This window comes from Equus quagga, chromosome 5 (genome assembly GCF_021613505.1).
Source record: "Equus quagga isolate Etosha38 chromosome 5, UCLA_HA_Equagga_1.0, whole genome shotgun sequence".
Taxonomy (NCBI): domain Eukaryota; kingdom Metazoa; phylum Chordata; class Mammalia; order Perissodactyla; family Equidae; genus Equus; species Equus quagga.
In genome coordinates this window covers 111,890,565-111,918,069 of record NC_060271.1, presented here as the reverse complement: position 1 = coordinate 111,918,069, position 27,505 = coordinate 111,890,565, and the positions used below count along the sequence as shown (strand labels likewise).

At 40.8% G+C, this 27,505-nt stretch overlaps 1 protein-coding gene across 10 annotated transcripts in view; it reads left to right on the top strand.

The window, feature by feature from the left end:
- Window positions 1-27,505, top strand: part of LTBP1 (latent transforming growth factor beta binding protein 1) — a 383,440-nt gene that overhangs the window by 143,272 nt on the left and 212,663 nt on the right. For 7 of the 10 annotated variants that reach the window (XM_046660943.1, XM_046660942.1, XM_046660944.1 and 4 more), the window contains exon 5: window positions 11,844-12,011. The exons of 1 other annotated variant lie outside the window; for it this stretch is intronic. In XM_046660943.1, coding sequence (XP_046516899.1) covers window positions 11,844-12,011 — 168 coding nt within the window. Of the gene's footprint in view, window positions 1-11,634; window positions 12,012-27,505 lie in introns of those variants that run through there. 2 more of the 10 variants (XM_046660949.1, XM_046660950.1) reach the window with 2 other exon arrangements.

Below are 27,505 nucleotides of genomic sequence, written 5' to 3'. Positions count from 1 at the left end.
TTGCAGTTAGAGTATCAGCAGGGGCTGTGATCATCTGAAAGCTTGACTGGGGCTAGAAGATCTACTTTCAGGATGGCTCACTCACATGGCTGTTGGCTGGAGACTTTGGTTCTTTGCCACATGGGCTTCTCCATAGGCTCCTCGAGTCTTCTCACAGCATGGGAGCTGGCTTTCCCCAGAGCGAGTGATCCAAGAGAGAGAGACCAAGACAGAAGCTGTAGTGCCTTTTCTTTATGATCTAGTCCCTGAAGTTGGGAACCATCACTTCCACTTTATTCTGTTCTTTAGACATGAGTCACTAAGACTAGCCTATGCTGAAAGGAAAGAGAATGAGACTTTACCTCTTGAAGAAAGAAGAATCAAAGAATTTGTGGATAGATTTTAAAATCATCATAGGGTCTGACAGAAGAGGCACTGTCTTAATAGTGTCAAAAGCATAAGAGGAAGTTGAAAATGAGTGACCTGAAAAGAATTAACTCACAGCTGGAAAACTTACAACGTGCAATTACTGATGTAATTAATTTTTTATTGGCAACTAATCATTTTTGAATTTTATTTATCACATAATACTGGAGTATAGCTAGATATAGTATGATGACTTTGAGAAAGGCGATATTGAGGGAGAAATCTTTTGTAATGATGAGATCCATTGAATTTGGCAGTAACCCCTTGAAGGAGAATTGTTGGGGCCATTTGATGGAGTCATTTAAAAACGGAGCCAGAGAGAAGTTTGTGCTGGTGGGTGAAGGGGTGGGGAGGGGATGTAAATGACAGAATCTGTATTCTGCAGGCCTGGGTACCCCTGATTCTATGATTCTAAATTACTTCAGAGATCTAACAATGCCAACTTTCTTCTATATAACTAATTGCTTCCACAGATTTTTCTTTCTATTAAATCCATCAAAGTTGAGAATTGTATCAACAGTTGCAAAAATGTTCATATCTTCAGCTTCCTTAATGCTTCTTAAAATAAAATGTATTCAAATTGTAATATTTTTGTTTGCTCTGGATTTTTATTGCCTATATGAAAGAATTGGAATCCCTCAGAGGGCCATCAAGGTGTCTTCTTCTGGCCTGGCAGCTCCAGTGACTCAGAATGGCTGGACAGGGTGCAGGAGGTTTTGGTTTCCTTCTTTGTCCTGTATTTTGACATCTTTTTTCTTTAAAGCAGAACTTAAATTTTGTAAAATGTAATAGGCCATTTTCTTCCTTGTGTCCCGTTTAGTGTAAGAGAGAAATTTCTAAGCCCCCTTATGAAGGTAGTGGAACCCTGACAGCATTCACCTCCTTCAAAGCTTTGTGGCTTCCAGTTATTAGTTGTTTGAGTAAAAGTTGCTTCTCTGCCCCATCTTTTAGAAAATGTAATTCCCATATATTCCTAGCCTGAGTTCACTAAATTTGATCCATTTATCTGCATTTCCCTCCCTGCATTCCTTCCCATGTCACTCCCCTCACCACGTATTCGTTCCCGTTCCCAAAGAGGGAGAGTCACCAGGTGGAACATTTGTTATAAATAGAAAAGGAGGCTAAGAATATAAACTGTTTTCTTTGGCTTGATTGAGGCCTAAGGAAGATTGGAAAAGTAGAGGAACATACATAATAGAAGTATGTGCAAAGAGCCAGGAGAAAATGTGGGGTTGTAATGTTTGGTCGTGCCTAAGTTGCTCAAGATCATGGAGGGAGGGTCTAGTTGAGTTTGGTCAAAAGGACGAAAGGTGGGGAAAAAAGGAGGAAAGGTTTTCTAGAGTTAGGAAGCTGCGTCTGAAGGAAGTAGGCGTGCGAGTGAGGACCATTGGGCAGTTCGGTCTGGCTAATGCCCTGGCTGTACATGGGGATGCTGTAGCAGATGAGGCTAGATTGGATCTAGGTGGGAAAGAGTCTTAATTTCCTTTTGTGGAATTTGATTGTGTCAGAAATATTTGTCATAACAAGCATATTGATTATATGGAATCCTAATTCTCAAAGTATATGGTAGAGGTAATCCAAGACCCTCACGAGAAATGGTCTCCACTTAATCAAGCTTGTGAATAAGTCATGAAATTTGTTCCTTGGCAAACAAATAGTCCAGTTAGATATTTATCCTTTTAGTCAGACTTGCTTCTCCATATACGAATAAACAGATGTTATTTATGGAAATGGTGAGTGATAGACTGATAACAAATGCCTCCATTTACTTCTTTGGAAAAACAACAAATGTGGGGATAAATAAAACCTAATTCTGTTCCAAAATTAAGGGACAGAAAATTTGAGTCATGTGAAGCATATCTAACCCAGTGTTTCTGTAAGGAGCCCAAGCAAACTAGCCGGAATGTATGAGTATTAGAGATAGAAGACAGGTAAGTGTTTACTGCTGTGCAACTTGTTCTCTTGATTTGGGGACAACAGTGAAGTCCTCTTCTTGTCAGTTATGCTTAAGCCTCTATTCCCATCGCCGTGGGGTGGAATCTAAAGCTGTCTGCTGCAGACTGGCACAGGTCCTTTAAGGGAGGTAGAGATTTTTCACATGAAAAAAGGCATCTTTTAAATGGTATTTCTGGGGCCAGCCCTGTAGCCGCGTGGTTAAGTTCGCGCACTCCACTTCAGCGGCCCAGGGTTTCACCAGTTCGGACCCTGGGTGGGGACACGGCACTGCTTGTCAGGCCATGCTGAGGTGGTGTCCCACATGGCACAACCAGAGGCACTCACAACTAGAATATACAACTGTGTACTGGGGGGCTTTGGGGAGGAAAAAAAAAAAGGAAAGAAGATGGGCAACAGATGTTAGCTCAGGTGCCAATCTTTAAAAAAAAAAAAAAAAAAGAATTGATAAATGATATTTCTCCCTTGGGAGACATCCTCTCAGAGTAACACCTGGAATGTTGATACCAAAAAGAAAAAAAAAAGGAAAATCCCTGGACAAACTCATTTAACCCTCCCCAATATGGCTCCCATGATTGTCAGGATTCTAGATCCAGATTGGTGGGTTCCCTTCCCAACTTAGAATTGAGAAAATAGGTCAAGTGAGCTCTCTCACCCTCCCTCACTTTCTCTTTTACTTCTTTTTAAGTTATGCACTGACTTAAGTGCTGTCATCTTGGTGATGTGTTTCTTCAGCTCTTTATCACAGCATTTCAAATACCACTGTCCATTCTGAATGGAATGATGTTCAGGATTAGACGCAGAGGAGAGATTTCCACATATGTTCTAGATAGGTGAGTTTTTAAGCTCATGTTGAAGGAAAGACACCATGGGACAGTCTGGTGCACTTGCAGGACACCAGGACTGAGGAGTGTGCCCCTTTGCTGTCTCTTATTAGTTGTGGTGACTTCGGCAAGTGCTGTCACCTTTTTCCATGGCCTGTAGTCCCAGAGCCTGTCCCGAACTTTCCTGGGCGTTCCTCATTTGTAGAGTGAAGTATGCCTGGACAGTTGAATCCCCTCAGGGTCTATGATGTTAAAGAAAAATATTTTACAAAAGAGGTCAGAAAATGAAAATGTCAATAAGCCATTGGTTTGTTTTGCTAGTTCTCCACTTTTTATTACCAACTGTGTTTTCTTTCTCCCAACGCTGGGTCAGATCCTGCTGGGTGAGTAAACTACTTGTTGGGTACAAGTTAGTCTTTTGACTGTAAAATATATTATACCTTCAAACATATTTGATTTTGTCCCAGGGATAAAAATAGGACCTTTTAAAAAACATTTTTAGAGAAGAGAACTTATGATTGGTGTTTAGAGAGGGAAGACTCCAAGGAGAAAATGGAAAGATTAAAACAATCCCATGGTTTCAAGGTGTTCTTTTTCAAGTCCTATGGGGGGCAGTGGAGTCTGGCTGGCAGGGCAAGATTGAAGGTGAGAAAATGTGATTCTAGGTGAAAATCTTAGTCCTTGAATCGAGAGTCAAGGTAAAACAAAGATTAAATGAGTGAAACAGGAAATTAGACCTGACTCCTGAAGTAAGTGGAAATTTGGGATGAAATCTGCCGTCATATTGCAAGATCTCTGGTTGGACCCTTGGCCAGTCTCCTCAAGCTGCCAACCAAAATGTGTTTCTCTTTTTGGGTGGATTTTATGGCCTAGTGGCAATTCACGTCAGACTGCAGAATCTGGGGGGTAGTGTTTTCAATTTCCGCTCTGTTCTTTGCCTAACAAAGGGAATGAATGCTTAGTAAGTCAAAAATATGTTTAAAAACTCCTTATACATCATAAGTTTTACTTAAAAAATTAGAGGAAGTTTCCGTTATGTGTTTGTTTTTTGCATAATATTTTGTGAATTTTGGGGAGCAAATAATTGTCTGTTTTTCTTTTGAAAAATTGAAAGTTTTCTATTTCCTGTTCTTTATTTAGTTATTCTCTCATCGGCATGTTAAATTGAAAATTTTTGCTTTTTTATATTGGCCATTTTTGGGTAACGTTTTAATGATTTTGGGGAAAAATGTTTTGTAATGGTTGCAGGGTTTCCTGAATAACAACTATGCTTTCCCTTGATCTGAAACTTTTATGGCTAAAATATTTCTCCATGACAAATATAGCATATAACAAATATGTTTTGAGGCCAAAGGTTTCATAGGAGTGTTCTTTCTTTTTTTTTCAACACTGCTGACAATTATCCCATAGGTAAATATTATTTGTTACTAGTTGCCTGTCAATGAAGCCTATTCGTTCACTTATTCAGTTATTACTTCTTGAGCACCTACTATGAGACACATGTTGGGTATGACGAGACACATTTCTGCTCTCATGGAGTTTGTGTTTTTATGTCAAGAATCAAGCACTAAATATATAAAGTGTATTTATAATACATGTGAACTGTAAAGCAGGGTACGGTGGATAGCTAATGGGTGGGGGTGGTGCAGTTTTATGTCTGGTAGTCAGGAAAAGTTTCCCGATAATTTGACATTCTGGAAAAGTCTTGAAGGAGGTCAGGGAGGAAGCTGTGTATATCTGGAGAAGAGTATTCTTGGCAGGGGAACAGCAAGTGCAAAGGCCTGAGACAGGAGTGTGTCCAGTATTTGAGGAATAACAAGGAAGTGAGAATGAGTGGGTTGGGGGGAGTTGTAGGAGATGAGCTCAAGGGGGTCACGGCTTGTGGAGGGCCCTGTAGGCCGTTGTGAGGCCTTTGGCTTCTATTCTGATTGAGATGGGAAGCCGCTGGAGGGAGGAGCGCCATGATGACTGACATAAGTTAATAAAGGATGCTCTGAATGCTGTGGAGAGTAAACTGTAGGAGGACAAAGGTGGAAGCAGGGAGTCCAGCTAGGAAACTATTGAAATAATCCAGATAAGGGATGATGGTGGATTGTACCAGAGTGTTTGCCATGGAGGTGGTGAGAAATTCCCTCCTTCTGGAAATAAAGCTAACAGGATTTGCTGTTGTATTGAGTCTCAAATGAACACCCCTCCTCCCCCTGCCAAAAAAAAGGAGTCAAGAATGTACTTGACATTTTCCATGACAGGGGAAGGCTTGAAGAACAGGTTTGGATTTTGGGGACAAGGAGAAATCAAAGCTTAATTTTGAATATGTTTTGTTTGAGGTGTCTCATAGACGTTAGACATCTACCTAGCAAAATCCTATAAGCAGTTGGATTATTAGATACACACACATCTCCAGTATCCATCTGTGCGTACGTGTGCGCACGCACACACACACGGTAGAGATGGTCCATGCTAGAGTTAAACATTTTCTATACAGAAGTCTGTAGATGGTGTTTAAATCCATGAGAATAGGACAGAGTGATACCATCTAGGAAGTTAATATAGGAATGAGAAGGCTACAAAGACGGAGCACTGGGGCCCTCCCCTGGATACGATCATGAGGAGGAATAGCCAGCAAGTAGGAGAGAGCCCTGAGAGAACAGAGTAACCTAGAAACCAGGTGAAGAAAGTGCCTTATGAAGCAGAGTGTTTGGTCCGATAGGCTGAAAGTTTGAGTAAGAGCCAGAAAATTTGTTGTTGGACTTGACAACATGGAGGCCACTGGTGACCTTCAAAAGGGCAGCTTTGGTGAAGTGTTGACAGTGAAAACTTGATTGTAGCAGGTTCAAGGGAGAATGGGCAGGGGGGAGATAGTGGAGACAGCCAATAGAGCAGCTCTTTTGTGGTGTTCTGCTGTAAGGAGAGTAGAGAAATTGAGCAATATCTGCAATAGAGTGAATTAGGGACAATGAGAAGAGGGATATTCTGGAGAGATAGGAGACAGTACAGCATGTTTGCATGCTGATGGGCGTGAAGAGAGGGAGTCTTTGAGTAGACAAGAGGGGAAGGGTATCCATTGCTTCAGTGCGGGGTTGGCATTGGATAGGACCACCAGCCTTCATCAGGAGGAAGGCAGGACTACTGCAGATCCAGGTAAGTTGTAGGCCTATGTCTTTGTAGCTTCTGTTTTCTCAGTGAAACAATAAGTGAGGGTCCTACTTGAGAGTTTGTGACTAGGTAGCTGCTGTATTTCTTCCCAAATGGATATTTTGGGGACTGTATTTACATTTTCAAGTTTAGTATACATTTAGTACCTGCTTTTTTGATGAGCAATAATCAACTCTTTAAGAAACTCAGAATATATCCAGAAATTTATTCTTAGATTAAATATACTTTCCTTCTTTGCCTGTCTTTAGCTCTGTCTCCTTATATGTATAAAAATGAAAGGAAGTCGTGTGTGTGTGTGTCTATGTGTAAGGGTGATGAGTGACTGACATACAGTTTCCTTCAGTGAACATTAAGGGAGAATTGCAAGGAGGAGGAAGCCTGGATGTTTTAATTTATATCACCTGTGTAGCAACTACTGCTCTCTCTACCTCTTCATTTAGTTACTTCTAACTGGAAAAACTCAAGAGAGAGTGCTGGAACACAACTCTGGATTCTTATCTGAGGAAGGGCCCACATCAGAACTAGAGATCTCATCTGAGTTTCCTTCTTGGAGAGTTTTCTATGACTGGAGCAATCTGATGAAGTAATAGATTGATATTAATTTCTATTTACATAGCACCTTTCTTGAGGAACACAGAGTATTCTATGGGCATTATTTTAATAGTCCAGGAGGAGTTAAGCAAGCCTGGGGAGCTGAACAATCAAGTCCTGTTTTTCTAAGCATTATTTAATACTTTTATGATTTATCCTTCAAAGAATTCTTGGCCTTCGGGCAAGCAATGGATTACAAGTGGGAGATTGAGCTGTTAGCTCACTTTCTCTCACACGTGACCTGTGTATTGAATCAGTTCCGCGGTGCCTTTAGTTAATGGGCAGGGTGATGGCTTTTAACCACGGAGAGGTTGCTTCTCCTTCCCAGAGGATATTGCCTGTGCTGGTTGGCCTCTGTTGTTTAAGTTGGATGAACGCTGATGTGCTGTCGCAGCATTCTAGATGAATGCGGAGAAGGCTGTACTTGTTCATGACATCTGATGTGAGTCTTGCACTGGTTATACTTATTTCTTTGGCTCCCTTTGCTTTTGGTCACATCCTAGTCTAATGACTGAAAGATGGCAACTGTGCTCTTTTCTAGACTGAAGTCCATTTGTCAAGAACACTTTTCACATTTTTGAATTTTTCTCTGTCATGACTGGGAAGCAGAAATGAGAGCCTTTTTATATTGGGAGGGTATCGGCTTCACTTCCATCCCATTCTCCATTCACTCTGAATATCTGTGGTTTATTCTAAGCCATGTGCCAGTGCCTCTTCTTGGAGGTATAAATTCACACAGGGTCTGGCAGAAGCTGTAGACAGGATGTTGACTCTTAAGTGTCTTGACTGACCGACTAGGAGGCCCAATGGAGGTACTACATGGCTCCAGGCAATCTAATGTTTCTAGCCAAGGCCTCTAAAGTCCAAGGTTTGAAAGTGCTTGCTTAAGATTTCTGGGGCTGATTTACCTACGGGGATCTAAAAATTACATTTTTTGGTCAGAGGGACCAAGCATGAAAGCTGTGCCAACAGTTTCCCTATTAACTCCTGACTGGCCTGACACTTGCTTCTCAGATTTATAATTCTTAATCAGCCAATAGGTGCTACCAGGGACAGTCTTCTGCCACTGGTGGGACTGTGGGCTTCAGTTCCCTCACTGGTGAAGCAAGGCCTTAGACCCGAAGGACCTCCAGGATCCTATGAGTCCCCGATCACGGGGTTGTACAGCCATCCTTTGGGTCACTTCATTTATTCCACCTTTATTGGTTACCTACTCCATGCAAGGCACCTGAGGTCCTTGAGTATTTATTCAAGGCATTTGAGGAAATGCCTCTTAAGACCAAATGGCCTCTGTAGAAAGGCCGCTGTTACTGAATTCGCACTGAAGTCTTGAGAGATGAGTGGTATTGTCTTCAGCTTGACACATGAAGAATTCGAAACTCAGAGCTGTGTACCTTAGTTTCGAGTTCTTAGATTTTTTATGTGATACCCTAGATACGTGGAGATAATTTTTAAAGGAGTGGATAGAAGAGTGTATTTTCTAATCCATTTAATGTTTACAGCGATCCTATTAGAGCTATGAATGACATCTAGAGTTGAAAACAGTTGAGTTTTTCGATACTGATTTTGAGATTGACGTGGAAAACTGAAACTAATTATAATCAACTTATAAATGCTTCATGAAGACAGAAGAGGACCCACTGAGAATACAAGTGTCTGTTTTAGAATTAGATTACTTTAGAAGAGAATGCTTGTAAAACACATGGGGAAATATGAAATAAAATGCATCTTCTGCTTCCAAGAAGATGTGAACATTGTAAAAATCAGAATTAAATCATATGAAACTGTCTCTGCCTTTTGAAAATCCAGATGATTCCAGGCCAAAAATTTTTTTTGGCAAAGAAACATAATAAGTTTTTAAAAACAATAGGCCTAGAGACTCTCAAGTGCCTATAAAGTGACTACTGTAGCTGGGAGGTGAAATGAGAATAATGATGAAGTGCTTGCTTTCTTTGGATGTCTCAGTTCGCCTAAGTGAGCATAATTTAGGTGACGGTCTGAGCATCTGCATGGCAGCTGCTGGTACTACGAGTTAATGCCAGAGAAGACAAAATAGTTGGCACGCCATTTCTAATTTCATTATTGTACCAAGAGCCAGAAAAAATAGAAGTTTATATTCTTTTGAAATGGGATGATATTGTCTCTTTTTTCTTCGGCTTCACACACACACACAATGTATTCTCAAGATATTTGTGAGCATGGTCTGACAACTTAGAGAGTAAGCTAATTCTTTTCTGCTACTGTAAGAAACCAGATCAAACTAGATGACTTTTGTCTGATTGTGGAAAAGCATTCTATTGTAGTTTTTAAAATTTCTGAAGTATAGGGCCGGCCTGGTGGCAGAGTGGTTAAGTTCGCATGCTCTGCTTTGGTCGTCTGGGGTTCGCAGGTTCAGATCCCAGGTGCAGACCTATACACCTCTCATCATGCAATGCTGTGGCTGCATCCCACATACAAAATAGAGGAAGATTGGCACAGATGTTAGCTCTGGGACAATCTTCCTCAAGCAAAAAGCAGAAGATTGGCAATGGATGTTAGCTCAGAGCCAATCTTCCTCACCAAAAAAAAAATCCTGAGGTATAGTCCCAGAAAACTTTAAAATGTCATATAAACATTTAAAGCAGTGGGCTGCAAACTATGTATCTTTAAAGTTCTGTTGGCACACAGCCATGCCCATTCATTTACATATTGTTTTTGATAGTCTGCTTTTCTGCTATCACAGCAGAATTGAATGATTGCAACAGAGTTCTTTAGGCCTGCAAGGCTAAAATATTTACTATTTGGCCCTGTATAGAAAAAGTTTCTGGGTGCCATTTTGCCAGGTGCTGGAAGACCTGACTGGCCACTAGGATGTCTCTCCCCCTCAGACTGTGTGCCCTGATCTCTTGTGTTAGAACCACTGGTGAAGAAAGTGTCTTGGAAAAACATTTGAAAAGAACTGACGGTGTTTGTTCTCTGGAGGAATTGTTTTCTTCTCTTAAGCGAGAGGGCCTACCCGAGCTGATCTCTTCAAGTCCCTTGTAACTTCAGCTTTCTTTGCTTGTGTGGCAGTTATCTTTGAGTAGTTGAGGGTCTGTCTTGTGGAAGAGGCATTACATTGTGAGATCATGGCAGCAGAATTAGGATTAATGGGTATAACTGACTATTAGGACATACTTCAGCTCAAAAAATAATAGCACTTGCTAGGGACTGCCCGTAACTAGAATGGGCTTTCTTAGTAGATAATGAGCTCTCTGTAACTAGAAGTGTTCAAATAGAAGTTGTGTTGAAAGACCTTTGAGATCCTATTCCCCCCTTGAAATTCTAATGGCTTCTTTGGTTAAGATTTTTGTTTCTAAGCTCAGATTTTGACCACAGTTTATTTTGTTGAGGGCCTATAGAGGCCTCTTGAATGATTTTCTGAAAGTGTAATCTTGGTCAAACCAAAGCAGTATATAGGGGGAGAATTGCTGCTCTGCTCTGGGGGGCGGGGGCTGGCAGAAGAAAGGCGGACCCAGAGCCGGTCTCCCCTTGGCCACTGCAGTCACACAGTGACAACAGGAAGGGCTGCTTCCTACCGGCCTTAATGCTCAAAGATGAGCCATCCCCCTTCAGCTGCCAGCTTCCATCTTTGCTTTCTGCCCAGGCTCCTGGAAAGCGGAAGGACTTGCCGGGGGCATGTTGCAAACTCAGAAGTCACATTGGGGTTTCTGTATCGCACTTTGCCAGAGAGTTTAGATTGGGACCTGGCTGTGAACGGCAGTTCTGGGTGAGACCATATATTCTCTGTGCAGCTCTGCTGTTACAGTGCAAAAGCAGCCTTAGACAATACATAAACGAACGAGTGTGGCTGTGTTCCAATAAAACGTTATTTACGAACGTAGTCTGTGGGCCAGATTTGATCACGGGGCTATAGTTTGCTGACCCCTGATATAGACATTGAAAGTTAGAACAGGCTAGAAAACATCAGTTCCAATTCTCTCATCTCTTGGAGAAAAGGTGAAATGACATGTCTAAAGTCATATCATGACTGAGCCAGGATTACAACCCAGAATTGACTTGTAAATTAGTGCCCGTTTTGTGATACTGTGCTGCCTCTGCTGTGCTGTCAAGTTATAGCATTTGGTGTTTAAAAGAGGGCCATGTGAATGAAAGAAATACCTGCTTGAAGTGGCCTGTGAGTGAAAGCAGTGAAAGCTCCAGGATAGTATTTTAATAGAGGCAACCCTTTAGCCTTGTGACCTGGCTTCACTTTTTCTTAGATGGACCCTGTTCACAGTACAAGAAAATATATGTTGCATAAATTTATGTGGAGAAATAATGCCCCTGAGTTGTGAAAAAGAAATGGGCTCCTGCAGCTGCGTCACAGGATTTGATCACTTCAGCTGAGAGTGCCAGGAGATTTGAGACAGATGTTTTCAGACATGCCGCATGCCTAAAACATTTCCAGGGGTCGGGCTGCAAATAGTGACTTAATAAGTAGAGAAACAGGGAAAGTATGCAAGTCGAGGACACAAGAGTTTATTCACCACTAGGTGCATGGCCAACCTCTTTGCATTACATCTGCCTGTCAGGGTTGGCTATTTCATCTGTGCCCTCGGTACTGCTCTTTGTCTGCCCGTGAATAAAGTGCAGCATTGTGGTTAGTAATCCCACTCCAGTGACTCGACTTCAAATGTGGTTTTGGAGTGCATCCCAGAGTTCTGTTTGCTAAGCTTCCTACTCCTGTTTCAGAGACACCACTGGATACAGAGCAGCGAGCACTAAAGGCTTCCCTCTTTCCTTAAACCTGTCGGGTTGTGGGCTCTCTCTTTCCTCCTCTTGCTCCTTTTCTTTCTTTTTTCCTTTTTTTTTTTTTTTAAACCTCCCAAAGCAAGTTCATGGATACTAAGCTGATGTGTTTGTTGTTCTTTTTCTCCCTGCCTCCACTCCTAGTGAGTAACCACACTGGCCGTATCAAGGTGGTCTTTACTCCGAGCATCTGTAAAGTGACCTGCACCAAGGGCAGCTGTCAGAACAGCTGTGAGAAGGGGAACACCACCACTCTCATTAGTGAGAATGGTCATGCTGCCGACACCCTGACGGCCACGAACTTCCGAGTGGGTGAGTTCCTCCACGGTCCCTAACTGTCTTACCGAAGAGTTTTATGAGATCGTAGCATTTAGACATCCTCCTCCATTCACACTGCTCTCTGCTTGAATGGGTTTCTGTCTATGAGTACAAATATGCTTCTTTCATGAGATCTTTTAAATTGCTTGCGGAATGATTTTTAACCTGGTTTTTGGTTTCTTAGAGAAATAGCAGCTAGAGTATTGCCCCTTATGGCTTATCATTTATGCAGCCGTGTGGTGATGGGGAGGTATCAGTGGGATAGGAGGGAGTAGGTTTTAGATTAAGACCCTAAGGCACAGCTAGTACTGATCAGCTTCAAATTTTATCTGCTCGGCGATAAGTAGAATTTATGTTAGGTTTGACTCATGTTGTAAAATCTGGATGGAGGTGATTAAGTTTAAATTTTTACTTCATAAATAGTCATGTTCTAAAAAATTCCTAAAAATTATCAGAAACCTGTATTTCAGTTGTAGAAGGGAATACAGACTTGCATCTTTTGCCACGTTTCTGCTCTGTATCAAAAGACTGAATTATAAATTGATAGATGACGTGGATTTGGGGGAAGATATGCTAGTGGATTAATGTCAGCACTCAAAACTTTTTAGTCGTCCATAATTAATTTAAATATGAACTATGGTAGTTACCGGCTGCAAAGAGACTTTTTACTTAAGTTTCTTTTTTACTTTTTTGTAAATGGAGAAAGTATTGCGGTCCACTGAATGCTGTCACACTGCCATGTTGTCATGCAATACAGTATTTTTGTCACGGAAAAATGTCTTTTATTATTTTTTGACCAATTATGGTTTGCCATGTGTACTCAAATAATCATAGACACCCACGTTACTTTATGAGTTACTCACAAGAATAACCCAAATGTCAGACAGATAATAACACTGGCTAGATCTGGTCTTTTTATGGAATATTGCTGTTTAGTCTTGGGAGTGTGTGTCTCGGTGGGTAGAAGAGGGAGTGTCTGTTTCAAACTGATTTCCGTCAAGACAAAATACAAGAGGACAGCTTGAAGTTCTTATTAGCTCTTTGATTATTCTGCTGCTTTATTGTGACTTCTAATCCTCATTCTGTCAAAGCAGTATTCCTGATAGTCTGTACTTGGAAAAAAACATGTGCCCATAGATACTGTTTAAAAGGGTATTGTGAATTTCCTGGCTATGATAGGGGCACTTCGGGCATATTTTTAAAAGAATTTAGCTGGCAGGTGCCAAATGGCACGTTATGCTTAACAGGGCAGAGAGCCGAGTCTAAAGGGAAGTGTGTTGAACTGATCATCAGGAAACTAGATTCTGGTCCTGGTTCTGCCACTAACTAGCTAATCCACAGGGTGTGACAGTTAATATTTCTGGACCTCGGTTTTTCTCATCTGTAAAATAAATGGCTTATATTTAGTAACCTCTAAAATTCAGTCCATCTCTAAAATCTTAAAACTTTTATGTGTAGTAAGTAATATTATTTTCTGGCCTTTTTGGAGGGTACAGACAAGGAGGGGAAGGGAAAAGGCAACCCCCACTAGGTTGTTCTGGGCTTAGTGGCTTTCTCCCACTTTTGCTTCACTTGGTTGCCTTCCTTAGACTCATTGCTTTTCTTCCTCTGTCATCATCAACAATGCCGCCCCTTCCTCCTCAAATTTTTCATAAATCTTTACAGTAGGAATGACAAAGTAATCGGATGGGTGGTAATTTTTTGGCTTACAGTGTATTCATTTTGAAACTAAATATTTGAAGGCTTTGAGAAACAGAGGAAGTCTTCTTGTTAAAACATGCTACACACTTTCCTGTCTGGCATTTAAGCAGATGTTTAGGAACAGAATACACGTAGCCTATTCAAAATATAAAAGGGAGCAATTTTATTTCCAAAAAATTTCAAAACCAGGACTCAACTCTACCACAAAAGGATTGGCAGAGTAGTTTAGTTTAAAAAAAAAAAAAAAGAGAGGGCATAGTAATAAATAATTTCACATTGAAAATTATGGGAAATATTTTTATTTATATGTATACTGAGCTATTTTTCTCTCCTCTTTACATTTTAATTCAAATGTTGGATAATTTGAGGGACAAATTTAAATTTTTTTAATTGAAGAATGGTAATTTTGTAGAACTTACAGATTATGATTCTTCAGAAATACAGAAAATTTTAGAAATTCGTTTTTTAGACGTAAGATATCTTTGTGGACTTTCCTTGTTTAATATAACTTTATTATGTACACAAAGTGGTTTTCTAACTTACTGGTTTTCTTTCTATAAATATTTTACAATATGTTAAACCTTTGGACAAATAAGATGTATATGGAAAATAGTACAGTTTGAGGAAAATTCAAAATTTGTTGTAGCTTGTTAGCTACTCTCTTTGGCCTCTGGTATTTAAGGCCAATAAAAGGTGGGGGCTGGCAAACTTTTTCTTTAAAGGGCCAGATCGTAAATATTTTAGACCTTGCAGGCCATAGAGTTTGTGTCACAACTACTCAACTCTGTCATGGTTGTGAGAGCAGCTGTAGACACTATGTACAAGAATGGGCGTGGCTGCATTACAAAAGCAGTCGGTGGGCCGAATTTGACTTGAGTGCCATAGTTTGCTGACTTCTGCTCCAAGGAGTCAAAGTAATACAGGGAAAACCATATGGACTTCATAGTCAAGGCACCTTAATTAAATAATCCATTTCATTAATCAGAACAGCAGAAATAATTCTGAACATTTGCATGAAGATTTATAGTTTTTTTGGAGGAAGTAGAACAGATATTATTGTCACCATTTTTTAAAATAAAGAAACGTAGGCACAGTGGCTTAAGTGAGTTTGCCTTAGTTACACAGCAAGCCGGTTAGCTGACACTAGAACTTACGTCTCCTTATGTCGTCTGTTTACTTAACTCCCTGGAGTCTGACCATGAGGTGTAGGAGGGACAAAGTGAAGGACCTCACGGAGTGGGGTTTTGTGGGAAGGCCAGATGGTATGATAGAGAATAAGCAACTAAGAGATCAACAGCCCTGGGTTCGAGTGATGTCTTCATCGTGCCCATCAAGCATGTTCTGGCTCTATATCCTCTTGGGCCCAGGTCATTCATCCACACAACGCAGGTAATAGGTATGCAGAGGGTGGTTCTGTAGCAGGCACAGAGGTGATGTTACTCCTTCTTTTGTGCTTCTTCTTTAGTGCTTTTTGGTGAGTCTGGGCTGTTTAGATGTGAGAAGCAGGTACATATTTCATGACTGTTAAGCATATAGTCTTTGTTCTTGAGTATTCAGTTGAAGAAATCTTGAGTATAACTTCCTCTTAATGTGACTCTAAAAGGGAGGCCTGAATAAGAATGATAGACAAGAGAACGACTCTGAGATTCTAGAATAAACTCATTTTTATCAATGTGATATTGGTTTGATGTAACAGAATATTTGCACTAAGTGGCATTTCCTATAAAGCAGATTTCTAATTATGACTTTTTTTGTGGCATTCTGAGCTTTGCCTCCTTGCTCTCTCCGCCTTTGCCTCTTGAAAGGATGGAAATGTGTCCCCAGTTGGGTGGGCCAGCAGGTTAACCGTTGTTGTTTTAATGGATTCTTTCCATTTCATAGGGATATAATGAAGATGACCTTCTTTTATTTAAAAGTTGTTTATAGAGTCGTAAATTCCTCCAGTAAGAAGAACATAGGCATTCCTGTTGTCACAACTAGAATATTTCAAATAAAATAACACTGTCCCTTGGCGTAACTTATTTGTAGAGACATTGAAAAGCAATTATGATTGCTGAAATAACACATTGGGTTTGTATGATGCTGCTTTTCTCTGAGGAGTTACAAGGGACTTACGTTCCATTAACACCAATTGAATAATTCTAAAAAGTATTTGATAATTTAAAAGGTATGCATCCATGTTATTTTATTTGATGCTTACTTTCCCGGAGAGAGATGGATGGTAGTATCCATATTTTGTAAATGTGAGTACCTAGGTTTTAGTGGTTTGATTAAAGGAGACTGTCAGATTTTCTTATCCCAGAGTCCAGATACCTCCTGCCCTCCTATGTTGCCTCCTATGACCATATACGAAGTGATTATGTATAAAACACTATACTGGATTTTCCAAGACAAGCAAATCATAAAGCTGCCCTCAAAGAGTTTATGCTTTGAGGAGCTGAGTAGTATATGTAAATAACCCTAAATCAAGGTAGAAAGCTCTTAGCAGCAGCCCAGAGGAGGAGATGCCACTTCTAGCTGAGGAAGGATGCTTTGAGAGAAAAGGGATGGCATGCAACTTTTCTGCTTAGTTCACTATGCTATCCCCAGCTGCTAACTATGTTGGCTTATAGCGGGAGCTGGGTGAATTGCACGTTGCCTGATTGTAAACTGATGGGGGCAGCGCAACTCGAAACGTTGCTAACTTCCAAAATAAAGATGGATGGGAAGTAGAGGGAATGGAGAGGGGAAGTTGATATGGGAAGGATTTACCCATTAGAATTTGGCATGGAGACAAGAAGGCACAGATGGTTTCTGGGAATTGGGAGGAGTTTCACTTAAATGTAGAAACATGAAAGGTAATAATAGTAGATGATGGGTCTGGGAAGGTAGATTGGGGCAGGCAAGGCTGTGAAGCACTTTGAATTTCAAGCTTGGGAATTTGGACTGTACTCTTTCAGAACTTACTGAAGTTCTTGGAAAAGGGGGCACTGATCTCTCTTGTTTTGAAAAAGAGGGAAGTTTTCTCATTTTTCGGTAGGAAACTAGTGTTTTAGTAGTCCAAATAAGCTTCTGAACAGCCCTTAGTAACGATGTCAACCTTTAGCTGCTTTTAACTCCTCTGAGGTGGGTTTGCTGCTCTACACTGGGAATCTGCCCATGCATCTCGCAAAACCAACATAACACTTCAGTGTTCTGATGAGGGAATGGAGGCAGTCCATGTTGCTACCCTCATTATGTAAGTTCTCCTCATGAGGAGGGGGAAAAATGCCTTCTCAGTAAGGCATTAAATAAACCAACATGACTGTTCAAGGAGCAGGAAGCATTGAGATTTTTTTCTGGCAACTTAGTTCAGATACTGAGTCTTTTGTCCTCTGCCAGTTGTCATTGTTTGGACCCTTGGATGTTCATCCAGCACAGAAACCAATGAAATGCCAACATGTCACTCTTTGATTAACTGGTGCATATATTTTCCCCTTAATACATTGTACAAGTTTTATGTTTATTAAAGATGATTCAATACAATGCTTAAGTAAAGAAAGTGGTTGCCACTTATCTGGGCAATTTAGAATGTTTAAGAACTTGTCAAACTACTCCCGACTATGTTTCATCTCATCAAGTTATTTTATAATACTAAGTAAATGTCATAATGTAGAGCATTTCCTTTTTATTTTATTTAAGCTGTGGCGCACCCTTAAAAGTCTGGTATTAGGAACCAGGTATATCTGGTATATTCACTTAAAATATATTTATTGAGCACCTACTATGTGCCAGGGATCGGTTTAGGCATTTGGGATGTAACAGTGAACAAAATAGACAAAAGTCCTTGCCTTCCCACTACATTGAAAAACGTAATGTGGCTCCATGACATGGATGAACCTGGAGGACGTGATGCCGAGTGAAAAGAGCCAGGCACAAGAAGACAAATACTGTATGATTCCACTTATCTGAGATACCTAGAGTAGTCAGATTCCTAGAAAGTAGAATGGGGGTTGCCAGGGGCTGGGGGAAGGAGGGAAATAGGGAGTTGTTGTGTAATGCATACAGAGTTTCAGTTTTGTAAGATGGAAAAGTTCTGGAGATTGACTGTACAATACTATGAAAGTACTTAGTACTGCAGAACTGCACACAGAAATAGTTAAGATAGTAAATTTTCTTACATGTATTTTACCACATTTAACACTAAAAAAACTAAAAATATATAGTGTGAGTGTACACTACTGTCAAATGATTGCTACTAAAAATACACTGTAAGAAACATATATGATGTCAGGTAGTGATAAATGCCCTGAAGAGATATGAAGTTGGGAGAAGAGATGGAGAATGGGGAGTGCTGGCGGGAGGTGTATGGATGGATTGCTGTTTTAGACAGGTCAGGAAGGGCCCTGCTGAGATGATGTTTGAGTGGAGACCTGAGTGAAGTGAGTAGTGAACTCTTGAGGGAACATCACAAACTGTATAATCGAACTCTGTGACTGTGTTTGTTATTTTATCTAAACTGTAGACGGTCTCCAAAAGGCTGGCGTTAGGAGCTTTCACTCAGACTTTTCTTATATGTCATGTAGGGTTAGATTTTATCAACCTGTGTTACATCAGGGAACCATATTATTAATAACTGTAGATAAAGAGCCCCATACACAGAGGACAGAGGCAAGCATGTCTTGTCCGCTGGGTTAAAAAATGGTCTTGGAATTATGGTAGAAGGAATCTTGGTTATAATAAAAAGTATAGGGTCTTAGATACATAAATGAGTTACCACAGCAGCTGTCACCTCTTTCTCCAACATTATTTTATGTAAAATAGATCACATGATTTTGGCATGGAGCTTGCTTTTAAGTAAAGGAAATAAAATTGGTTCCTGCTTGTGAAGGCAGGTGTGTGTGTGTGTGTGTGTGTGTGTGTGTGTGTAGGGGGAGGGTACTGACTACTGCAGGGCTGCATGGCATTGTGGTTTCAGGGATTAATTGGACCGAGGAGGTGTTATAGGTTGACCCTAAGAGCCAAAATCAGGAGAAAATCAGGTCCTATTTGATTGGAGAGGAAGATTCCTGAGGCTGAGAAGGTGAGGGGCATCAGACTGGTGATATAAGAAAGTGTGTCTGCAATCAGGACAGTTGAAAAAAATAACCTTAGGTAAAAGAGGGCTCAGCAGTCTGCTAACTCTGTGGGAAAGGCATGTGTGATGGATTGTTCCTTTTAAGCCATGCCTGGCCTGTGTCATGGGGGTGGCTGGGACTCCTTAAAGGGATTGTGCTAGGCTGGCCTGGAATAAATGACCTTTCAAAATTCCTTGGAGTCTGTAACACAATGTCACAAAGTGTGTATTCTTTCCTAGTCTGTCAGCTTGAGCATATGAAATGATCTTTGGAAAACTCGAAACTGCTTAGCATAGCACGCAGGGCCCCCAGGATCAGCGGCCGCCTGGCTCCCTGGCCTTAACTCTGGCCGTGCCCCTTCTCTCTGCTTCTGTCACACTGAGCCTGCAGGGATACCAAAGGTCCTCAAATGCTCCTAGCCGTCTGTGCTCCTGGGCCTCTGTTCACACCATTGCCACTGCCTGGCAGAGACCCACTGCCTTTTCAAGAGTCAGCCAAGTGCCACTCATGCTACAAAGCCACATTTCCCTTATTTGTTGCCATGCTTATTTCTTCCACACTCTAAACTACTTGGGGACAGGGACCTGTCTACTTCATGTTGGTATCCGCATTGCAAGCACAGTGCCTCACTTTGGAGATGCTCAGTGCATTTTTGTTGATAGAGCAAATAGTCGATGCAGGTGCCCATGTAATGATGGCACACATAGATTTTACCCAGTACAGCTTCCTCCGAAATTCTTGGGCAACTGAAATCACACGAGTAAAATAATCATTTGAGAAGTCTCTATAGAATTTGGGGTCACAGGAAAGGAGAACATATTCCACTGACTGCAAGATGCACGAAAAAGGGCACCTTTGTAGCACATGGAGTTTGGATTTTATATTTTTAACACTGACTGCAGTTACTTTCTGCTCGTGGCAAAGCACAGCTAGATTCCTGTACTTTTAGTATAGCTGTTCCCACTACATGGAATTCCCACCCCCAACGCCTGCATCTATCTAAATACTGACGGTCTTTTAAGGAACAACTTCAGGTTCTCTTTCACATGCTTCTGCCTGTGCTATTTTTTCTTTCCTGTTGCACCTCTAGTCATTACCATGTCAGCTGACACTTGGTGGTCTAGCTCGGGTTTATTGTTGACTGGTCCTGGGACCCTGGGCTCTCTGGTTCCATACTAGTACAATGCATTTAATCATGCCTTGACCTTCTTGCAGAGCTGTCCTGAGGCTCATGAGAAGGAGCAGGCTGAAGGAGCATATGGGCTCCTTGGATTTATTTGAAGACCTTTCTCTTTTTCCAAATATAAAAAAAAATCCTTTTAGGGGCTGGCCAGGTGGTCCAGTGGTTGGGTTCGCATGCTCTGCTTCAGTGGCCCGGGGTTTGCGGGTTCGGATCCGAGGCGTGGAGCTGTGCACCGCTCATCAAGCCATGCTGTGGTGGCATCCTACGTATAAAATAGAGGAAAATTGCCACAGATATTAGCTCAGTGACAGTCTTCCTCAAGCAAAAAGAGGAAGATTGGCAACAGTTGTTAGCTCTGGGTCAGTCTTCCTCACACACACACATACACGCGCGCACACACACACACACACACACACACACACACCACACACACAGAAATCCTTTTAATTTGCAGCCCCTATGTCCTGTGATGGGGGGAATGTGCTTACATCTCCTGAAGCTTGGATAGAGTATGCTCCCTCTGTACCACAGAGGCAGTGGTTCTTTCATTTACTGATCCTGATAGTATAGTAGCATCAAGAAAGACATACGATGTTTCCATAACTCTTCCACTTCGGTACTCTGCTCCTGGTGCATAGAAAGCTCTGTACTTGCTCACATTTAGGCTTACTTTGGGCAGGTTAAGCTATTTGCAAAGTGATGTCAGGTGTCGTTATCATATGGCAGAGACAACATGGTAGCACTATGCCCCTTCCTCCCGCATCTCCTTGAAGGGTTCACTTGCTTACCTAGGAAGCTCTTGCATGTTGCCACGCCTATTGGCAAGGGTGAGAGCATTTAGACAGTTTGCACATTTTGTAACCCAAAGCTGTGGTCAGGAGGGAAAAGTAATCATCTTGAATAGATGGGGGCATCTCCAGTGACGTGTGATTATGACATTTGATCCCGCTTTGTGCAATTCACTTGACCATCCTTTGTGTAATTTACCTCTGGGCTCCTAGGTTAAAGTAGATTTAAGGGAGCTGGACTTTAAATAGATAATGAAATCACATTTATGTGATACAGTATATACCTGTAGCGTTTATTGGCATGCAAGTTGGGCTCAATTTTGCGCCTGTAGTATAAAAGTCAAACATTTTTGTCAGCTTTTAATATCAAGGTATATACACGTTTTCCAAGTGGAGAAGGAATAATGCATTTGTGTACTGTTGGAAAAACCTCCTGGAACTAACATCACAGATGATGAGAAAATATTTTTGAGGGCAGCCACACAGTCATCTTCATGCTATGCAGTCCAGGAAAATAAAATAACTACCAAATGGGGAAGGATAAAGTTAGTGAGGAAGTTTGTTTGAGATTCATTCCCCAAAGTTATATCACAAATAGAGAAAATGAGAAGAGCCAGATGCCCTTCTTTTGCCAATTTAATGTTAATCCTGTCATTGATACACTTATTAAAATTGATTTTCTGTTTAGTTGAAGAGTATGGGTTTAAGGAATGGTTTCCTGCTTGACTCCATTATCTTGGATTTAGACTCACGCAATAATTACTGAAAAACTGGCATGACTGCAGTGTTGGCTTTTTGTAAGATTTGGTGGGGGAGAAAAAAGACAACTGTAGATAGTAATGAGAGATTTCTTCACTCTGAGACCAAACTTCAGATGCCCATCAAATTCAATAAAAATTTGTTCTGGGTTATGGGGACTTTCTAAGCTTTCCTAGTGTGGAAACTCAGCCTAATTTTCATCAAATTTTCCCTAGAAGAGGTAAAAGGGAAACTTGACGTTAAAATCTTTTGCACTGAGGAAAGCGGACCACTGCCCTTTTCCTGGCAAATTAGGGTGCAACTGGAGCATTAACTCAAGTCTTATTTAGCAAGATTAGAATATGTCACTTTTTGCCACTGCATTGTCCCTTTCTGAAGAGAGGGTGATTTATGAGCCCTCGGGATCTTCTTGTGGTATTAATAACATCTTGAGCCAGCTGTTTTATTGGGTGTACACAGAGGGTAATTAGAAACATCTGAGAGTCTCATAATGTGCCCGGAAAACCATGACATTCTATGGAAAAGAAAAAAACAATATTCGTGTTGAAGTTGTGTAGTTGGTAAATAGATGAATTGGTATTAAACAAATTTACTCTGTATTATACCATTTTTGAAAAAGAAGCTAAGCTCTTCAGGCTGAAAATATCCTTTTATTGAAATACACTCACTGCAGAAATCCTAACCTTATTTGGTAAAAGACTTCTGACTGTGCTGTTCATACAGTAATTATCATTTCCCTTCTGTCAAACTTCATCATATTATAGACTGTTTTCTGCCAGAAGAAGTATTTCTTCTTTTTACCTGGCAGTTCCTTGAAAATTTTAGAATTCTGAGGGATCTCATTTAAGGAAATTAACTCTTAGAAACATACTGCACCAGGAACTAATAGTGTCCAATTTGCCTAATAGTCTATCCTAGAAATCGGGTTGGGATTCAAGAGTTTGGGCTCTATTTTAGCTGGTTATTTGAAATTTGATCTGCTCCAATGGTGGCTGAGTTTGAATATTTGGGTATGCAGCAATAATAGCAGCTAAGTCAGGGTCTGATTTAAATCAGGTCCTGTTCTCTCTTTCCTCAAGACAAAATCTAGACAAGAAAACTTAACAATTTGGTGGTGGCTGGTGAATGGTTCCTTTCATCTTCATTCACAAATAACAAGCCCTTATGAGAAGTCAGTGCTGAGTCCAACTGACATATCCCAGGCAGCCATGGACAGGGTTCAAACTGGAGGCCTCCAGTGTCTTTTCAACTGGTGTTGCTTTGCATGTCCCCAGTGGGTGTCCCATTTTTGTTGTTTTTGATCATTTTGAGTGGGATTCCTCATCCATCATGGAAACAAAATTGTAGCTAGTTGTGGGTTTTGCTAGAGGTTGGCAGTTACTTGATGAAGTCTCTGGAAGGAAAAGTGGATTCCCTTGTGTAAAAACGTTTATGTTGGGGGAGGTAGGACAGTAGTTGGGAGCTCTTGCTGAAACCTGACTTCAAATGCTTACCTTTTCCAACCCCTAAATCAGTGGTTCTCAGTCCTGGTTATACAACAGAATGTCCCATGGATTGCTTAAAAGGTACAGATGCCCAGCCCACAACTCAGGCTTCCTAAATCAGAATTTCTGGGTGTGCTTTGGGTATGTATAGTTTGAAAGCAAACAATGCAGGTGATTGCTATATATAGCTCTGATAAAGAGCATATAACCTAAAAAAGTGCTTATCACCCTTTACTGTTCATAGGAATCACTGTGAATCTTGTTAAGATGCAGATTCCGATTCAGTCAGTCTGGGTGGGGCCTGAGATTCTGCATTTCGAACAAGTTCCCGGGAGATGGGATGCTGCTGGCTCGTGGCTCACCCTTTGAGTAGCAAAGGTCTAAGGTATTATTATTAATTCACAGTAAATAGTGATTTCAGAGAGAGATATTTATCATGAATTAATGATACTTATTTATTGAGTTTCTCTATGAGCCTGATACTGTTTTAGGAAATGACTTATAAATGCCAGAAGAGACTCAAAACATGTTAACGCTTTGCAACTCTCCTACGTCAGTTTCTATCCCTCTTAAAGCTGAGATTCCCTCACCCTGCCAGGCAGCCTCTTGGGCAGGGTCCCACCAGGGTAGCATCTTTGCCGTATCAAACGCTGCGGTGCAGGCTGCCTTCTCTCTTTACCCTATCATTTCAGCCTGCTCAAGCCTACCTCCTGCCTTCAGAATTTTCTGGGGGACAGTCAGAAAGTTTCTATGTTCACCATGTCCCCTGAATTCCAGGGGAGATGTGTCAGGCTGTCCAAAGAATTTTTACCTTCTCTGCTCCAGTGCAGCGAGCTGGTTTCTGCAGCACAGGCAGAATCCCAGGAAGTGAGATGACTGTTACTGACTTTTGTCGTCAGCTTTGGGATGTAGCTCAAATCTCATAACAAAAGTTCCATTATATAGTCTGCACAACTGTGTGCAAGCATGATACTCTTGACCTGCTAGTAATAGAACATAGATTTGAGTGTTTTTTCTAAGAGAAGTTGAACGGGAGATGTATTTGCACAGATCCATCCTTATTCTAGTTAAGTTCTACTTGTGATTAATATTAAGCATTTTGAAAGCGTTTGAGGATACAGTCTTTAAGAGAAGGTATACTTGAATGATACTGAGTTGACCAAACCTATCACACAACCATCGTCCTGACTTTCTGAGAACATATCATGTCTATCCTGAACCCCTACCTACCTACAGTGCCTGGATTTTGCATTAGGAACACTGATACTTGAGAGCACTTTCAGCACACTAGAGAAGCTGAATTAATAGAGAATAAAATAGAGTGAACATGAATTCATTAGCTGGGATAGCAAAGCTGAAACTCTCCCTTCCTTTTGCCACCAAAAGCCAATTGTATTTCCTTCACCTCACTCTGGCCTCTTCTTTCTGCACCTTCATCCAGCAGGTATATCCTTAGCTGGTGCTCGCTCAATTCCCTCTGTTGCTCTGATATCTGGGTCACACCCATAATGCAGAATGGAAGAGGACAAGCTGAATTTGTCTAATGGTTCTCAACCAGGGGAAGTTTTGCCCCCCAGCAGAGATTTTTGGCAAGGTCAAGAGACATTTTTAGTTGTCCAAACTTGCAGTGCTCCTGGCATGTAATGGATAGAAGCTCTGGCTGCCACTAAACATCCTGCAGCACACAGGACAGCCTTGTCGACAGAGAATTATTTGGCTCAAAGTATCAACTGTGCAAAGTTGAGAAATCCTGCTCTAAGCATTGCTATTTTTTCTTCTTAAACAACGTCTTAGACCCCCTCTCTGATATTTTGTCCAGGTCTCTCTGGAGATCCCTTGTTCTTAAATCTCAAGATTGTTCTGTAGGTAAAATCTCCAGCATTTTGTCACAAATGTACTCTGCAGGTGAGGGTGCTGGGGCTCCAGCCGACAGCTCTTTCGGCCCGCCCATGTGTGTTACCTAACAAACAGGACCCAGGTGCCTGGAGGCTTAATTTACATTTGACAATTTATACGAGATGATTTCCTTGGATTTCAGAGGGTTCAAGGATTGAGATGGGTTGAGAGTTGTCTTAGGATGACTCAACAAATGGGCTTGATTGGCCTTTATGATGGGAATTCTTTGGAAATTGAAGCGAATGGGAAAACACTTAGCACAGGATGTATTTTTGCACATCTCAGAAGTGATCGTATAATAGAAACCACTTTTCAACACTAACTGTTGCTACTGTGGACACTCATTTGCAAAGTGTCTGTGCTGTAGCCATTGGAACGGGAGAACGCTGAGTGTGTTTATTTGAACGACAGCATCATCATATGTTCAAATAAACATAGAACCTTGGGAGGGTGCGGGTTTGTTCTTTCTAACCCAGGCATCTCTACGCATGCCTTTTGAAGGGTCATTTTGCCAAGTTTGAAAGAAAAACCTATCCAAGCTTTAAGAGTCTGACATATTATTTAACTTGTTGAAAAAAGAAAAACTTCTTTGTGGCCAAAACACTCTAGGTTAGCTGGACAATGACGTCTATCATGTTTTTAAGGCATTCACTTCTGGATTGAGAAATAGCCCTAGAGAGCAAGTAAGACATTGCCCTCACCTGCATGTAACCTCTAACAGCAGTTTCCCCCTTGTGTTTTGGTCATCTTGCCCAGGAAACTTGGAATTTTCACAGTTCTTTCTTTTGTGATTTTTCACTTGAATGAAATGCCTGTTTTTACTGCCATCCATACAGGGGAGGAGATATTTTATTGCTTATCGTCATGAGACCCTAAGCCCGTAAATTCACATGGTGGATTTTTTTTTCAATTGTATCTTTTTGTTCTGGTGGTAATATGTAACATAAAATTTACCATTTTTTACCATTTTTAAATGTATACTTCAGTGGCAATGAGTACATTCACAGTGACGTACAGTCATCATCACTATCCATTTCTAGAACTTTTCATCATCCCAAACGGAAACTCTGTACCCATTCAACAATAATTCTCTGTTCCTCTCCCTGCCTAGCCCTTGGAAAGCTTTGATCTATTTTCTTTCTCTGTGAATTTGGTTCCAGGTACTTCGTAAAAGTAGAATCATACAGTCTTTGTCTTTTTGTGTCTGGCATAATGTTTTCAAGGTTCATCCATGTTGTATTGTAGCGTGTACCATTACTTCCTTTTCAAGGCTGAATAATGTGTTCCATTGCCTGGATATACTGTCTTTGGTTTATCCATTCATCTGTGGATGGATATAACGTTGTTTCCGTCTACCGTGAATAATGCTGCTATGAATGCTGATGTATAAGTAGCTTTTGGAAACTCTGCTTTCATATCTTTTGGGTATATATCTAGGAGTGGAATTACTGGGTCATATGGTAATTCTCTTTAACTTTTTGAGGAATTGTGCAACTATTTTCCCCAGTGGCTGTACCATTTTATGTTCCCACCAGCAGTGCACTAGGGTCCTAATTTCTCCACATCCTCCATCTTCCTAACACTTGTTACTTTCCCTTTTTTTTTTTTTAATAGTTGTCCCAGTGGGTATGGAGAGGTGTTTCATTGTCTTTTTGACTTGCATTTCCTTAAATTAGTAATGATGGTGAACCACTTTTCGTGGGCTTCCTGCCCATTTGTATATCTTCTTTGGAGAAATATCTATTGCAGTCCTTGCCCAGTTCTGAATTGGTTTGTTGTGGATGATTTTTTTAAAACTGGAGTTTCCATTTACTAACTTAAGTCCTTAATTCCAGGGTTACCTAGAGCCGATATTGGTTGTGAATCTTTCGGGAGACCCGATTTCTGGTCCTGGTCCTGCCACTTGGACAAGACTCACTTTTAAGTCTTAATTTTTTTTATCTGTAAAAGGAGGAATTTAGGGAGTAGATGTTCAAGATCCCTTGCAGCCCTAAAATGCTATTATCCTGTCTATTATAAAGCCTGTCTTCTGAGGAGAATGATAGAGTGTAAATGGGATCAGGCTATCTTTAGTGTGTTTTATTCTGAAAATATTGACTCTGATTTCCAAGTATGTACATTGCGTCCCCTTTTGTACTTTTTTTGGCTCCACTTTCCACTTTAAATCAAAGGATGATTTTATACAAGTCTAGTGATATATTGTATGGTGATGTGTCATCGACCTGACAAGTTTGATCAGAAAACTAGAGACCTGAAACTTTTGACAAGCTTACAAATGAGTCTGCATTTTTCTTGCTTAGTTTTTTAACTCAAAGTTTGATTTGATTTAACTCAGAAAGTTTGACCAGAAACAGAATGACTCCATGGTGGCCTGAAGGAAGCACAGCTTGTGTGGAGTGGGATGAAAGGCTGGACTTGGCTCTGGCCACTCAGGTTGTGGAGGGCTAATTTTTTTAGAAAACTGAAATGAAGTCCTGCATGCCTTAGAATGTGCTTGGACCCTTCTACAAACTATAACAAATGGTTTAGGATTAAAAACCTGAGCTGTAAGATTTAAATCACTTTATTGGGGTGATAAAGTCAAAAGCTAATTTTAAACTTA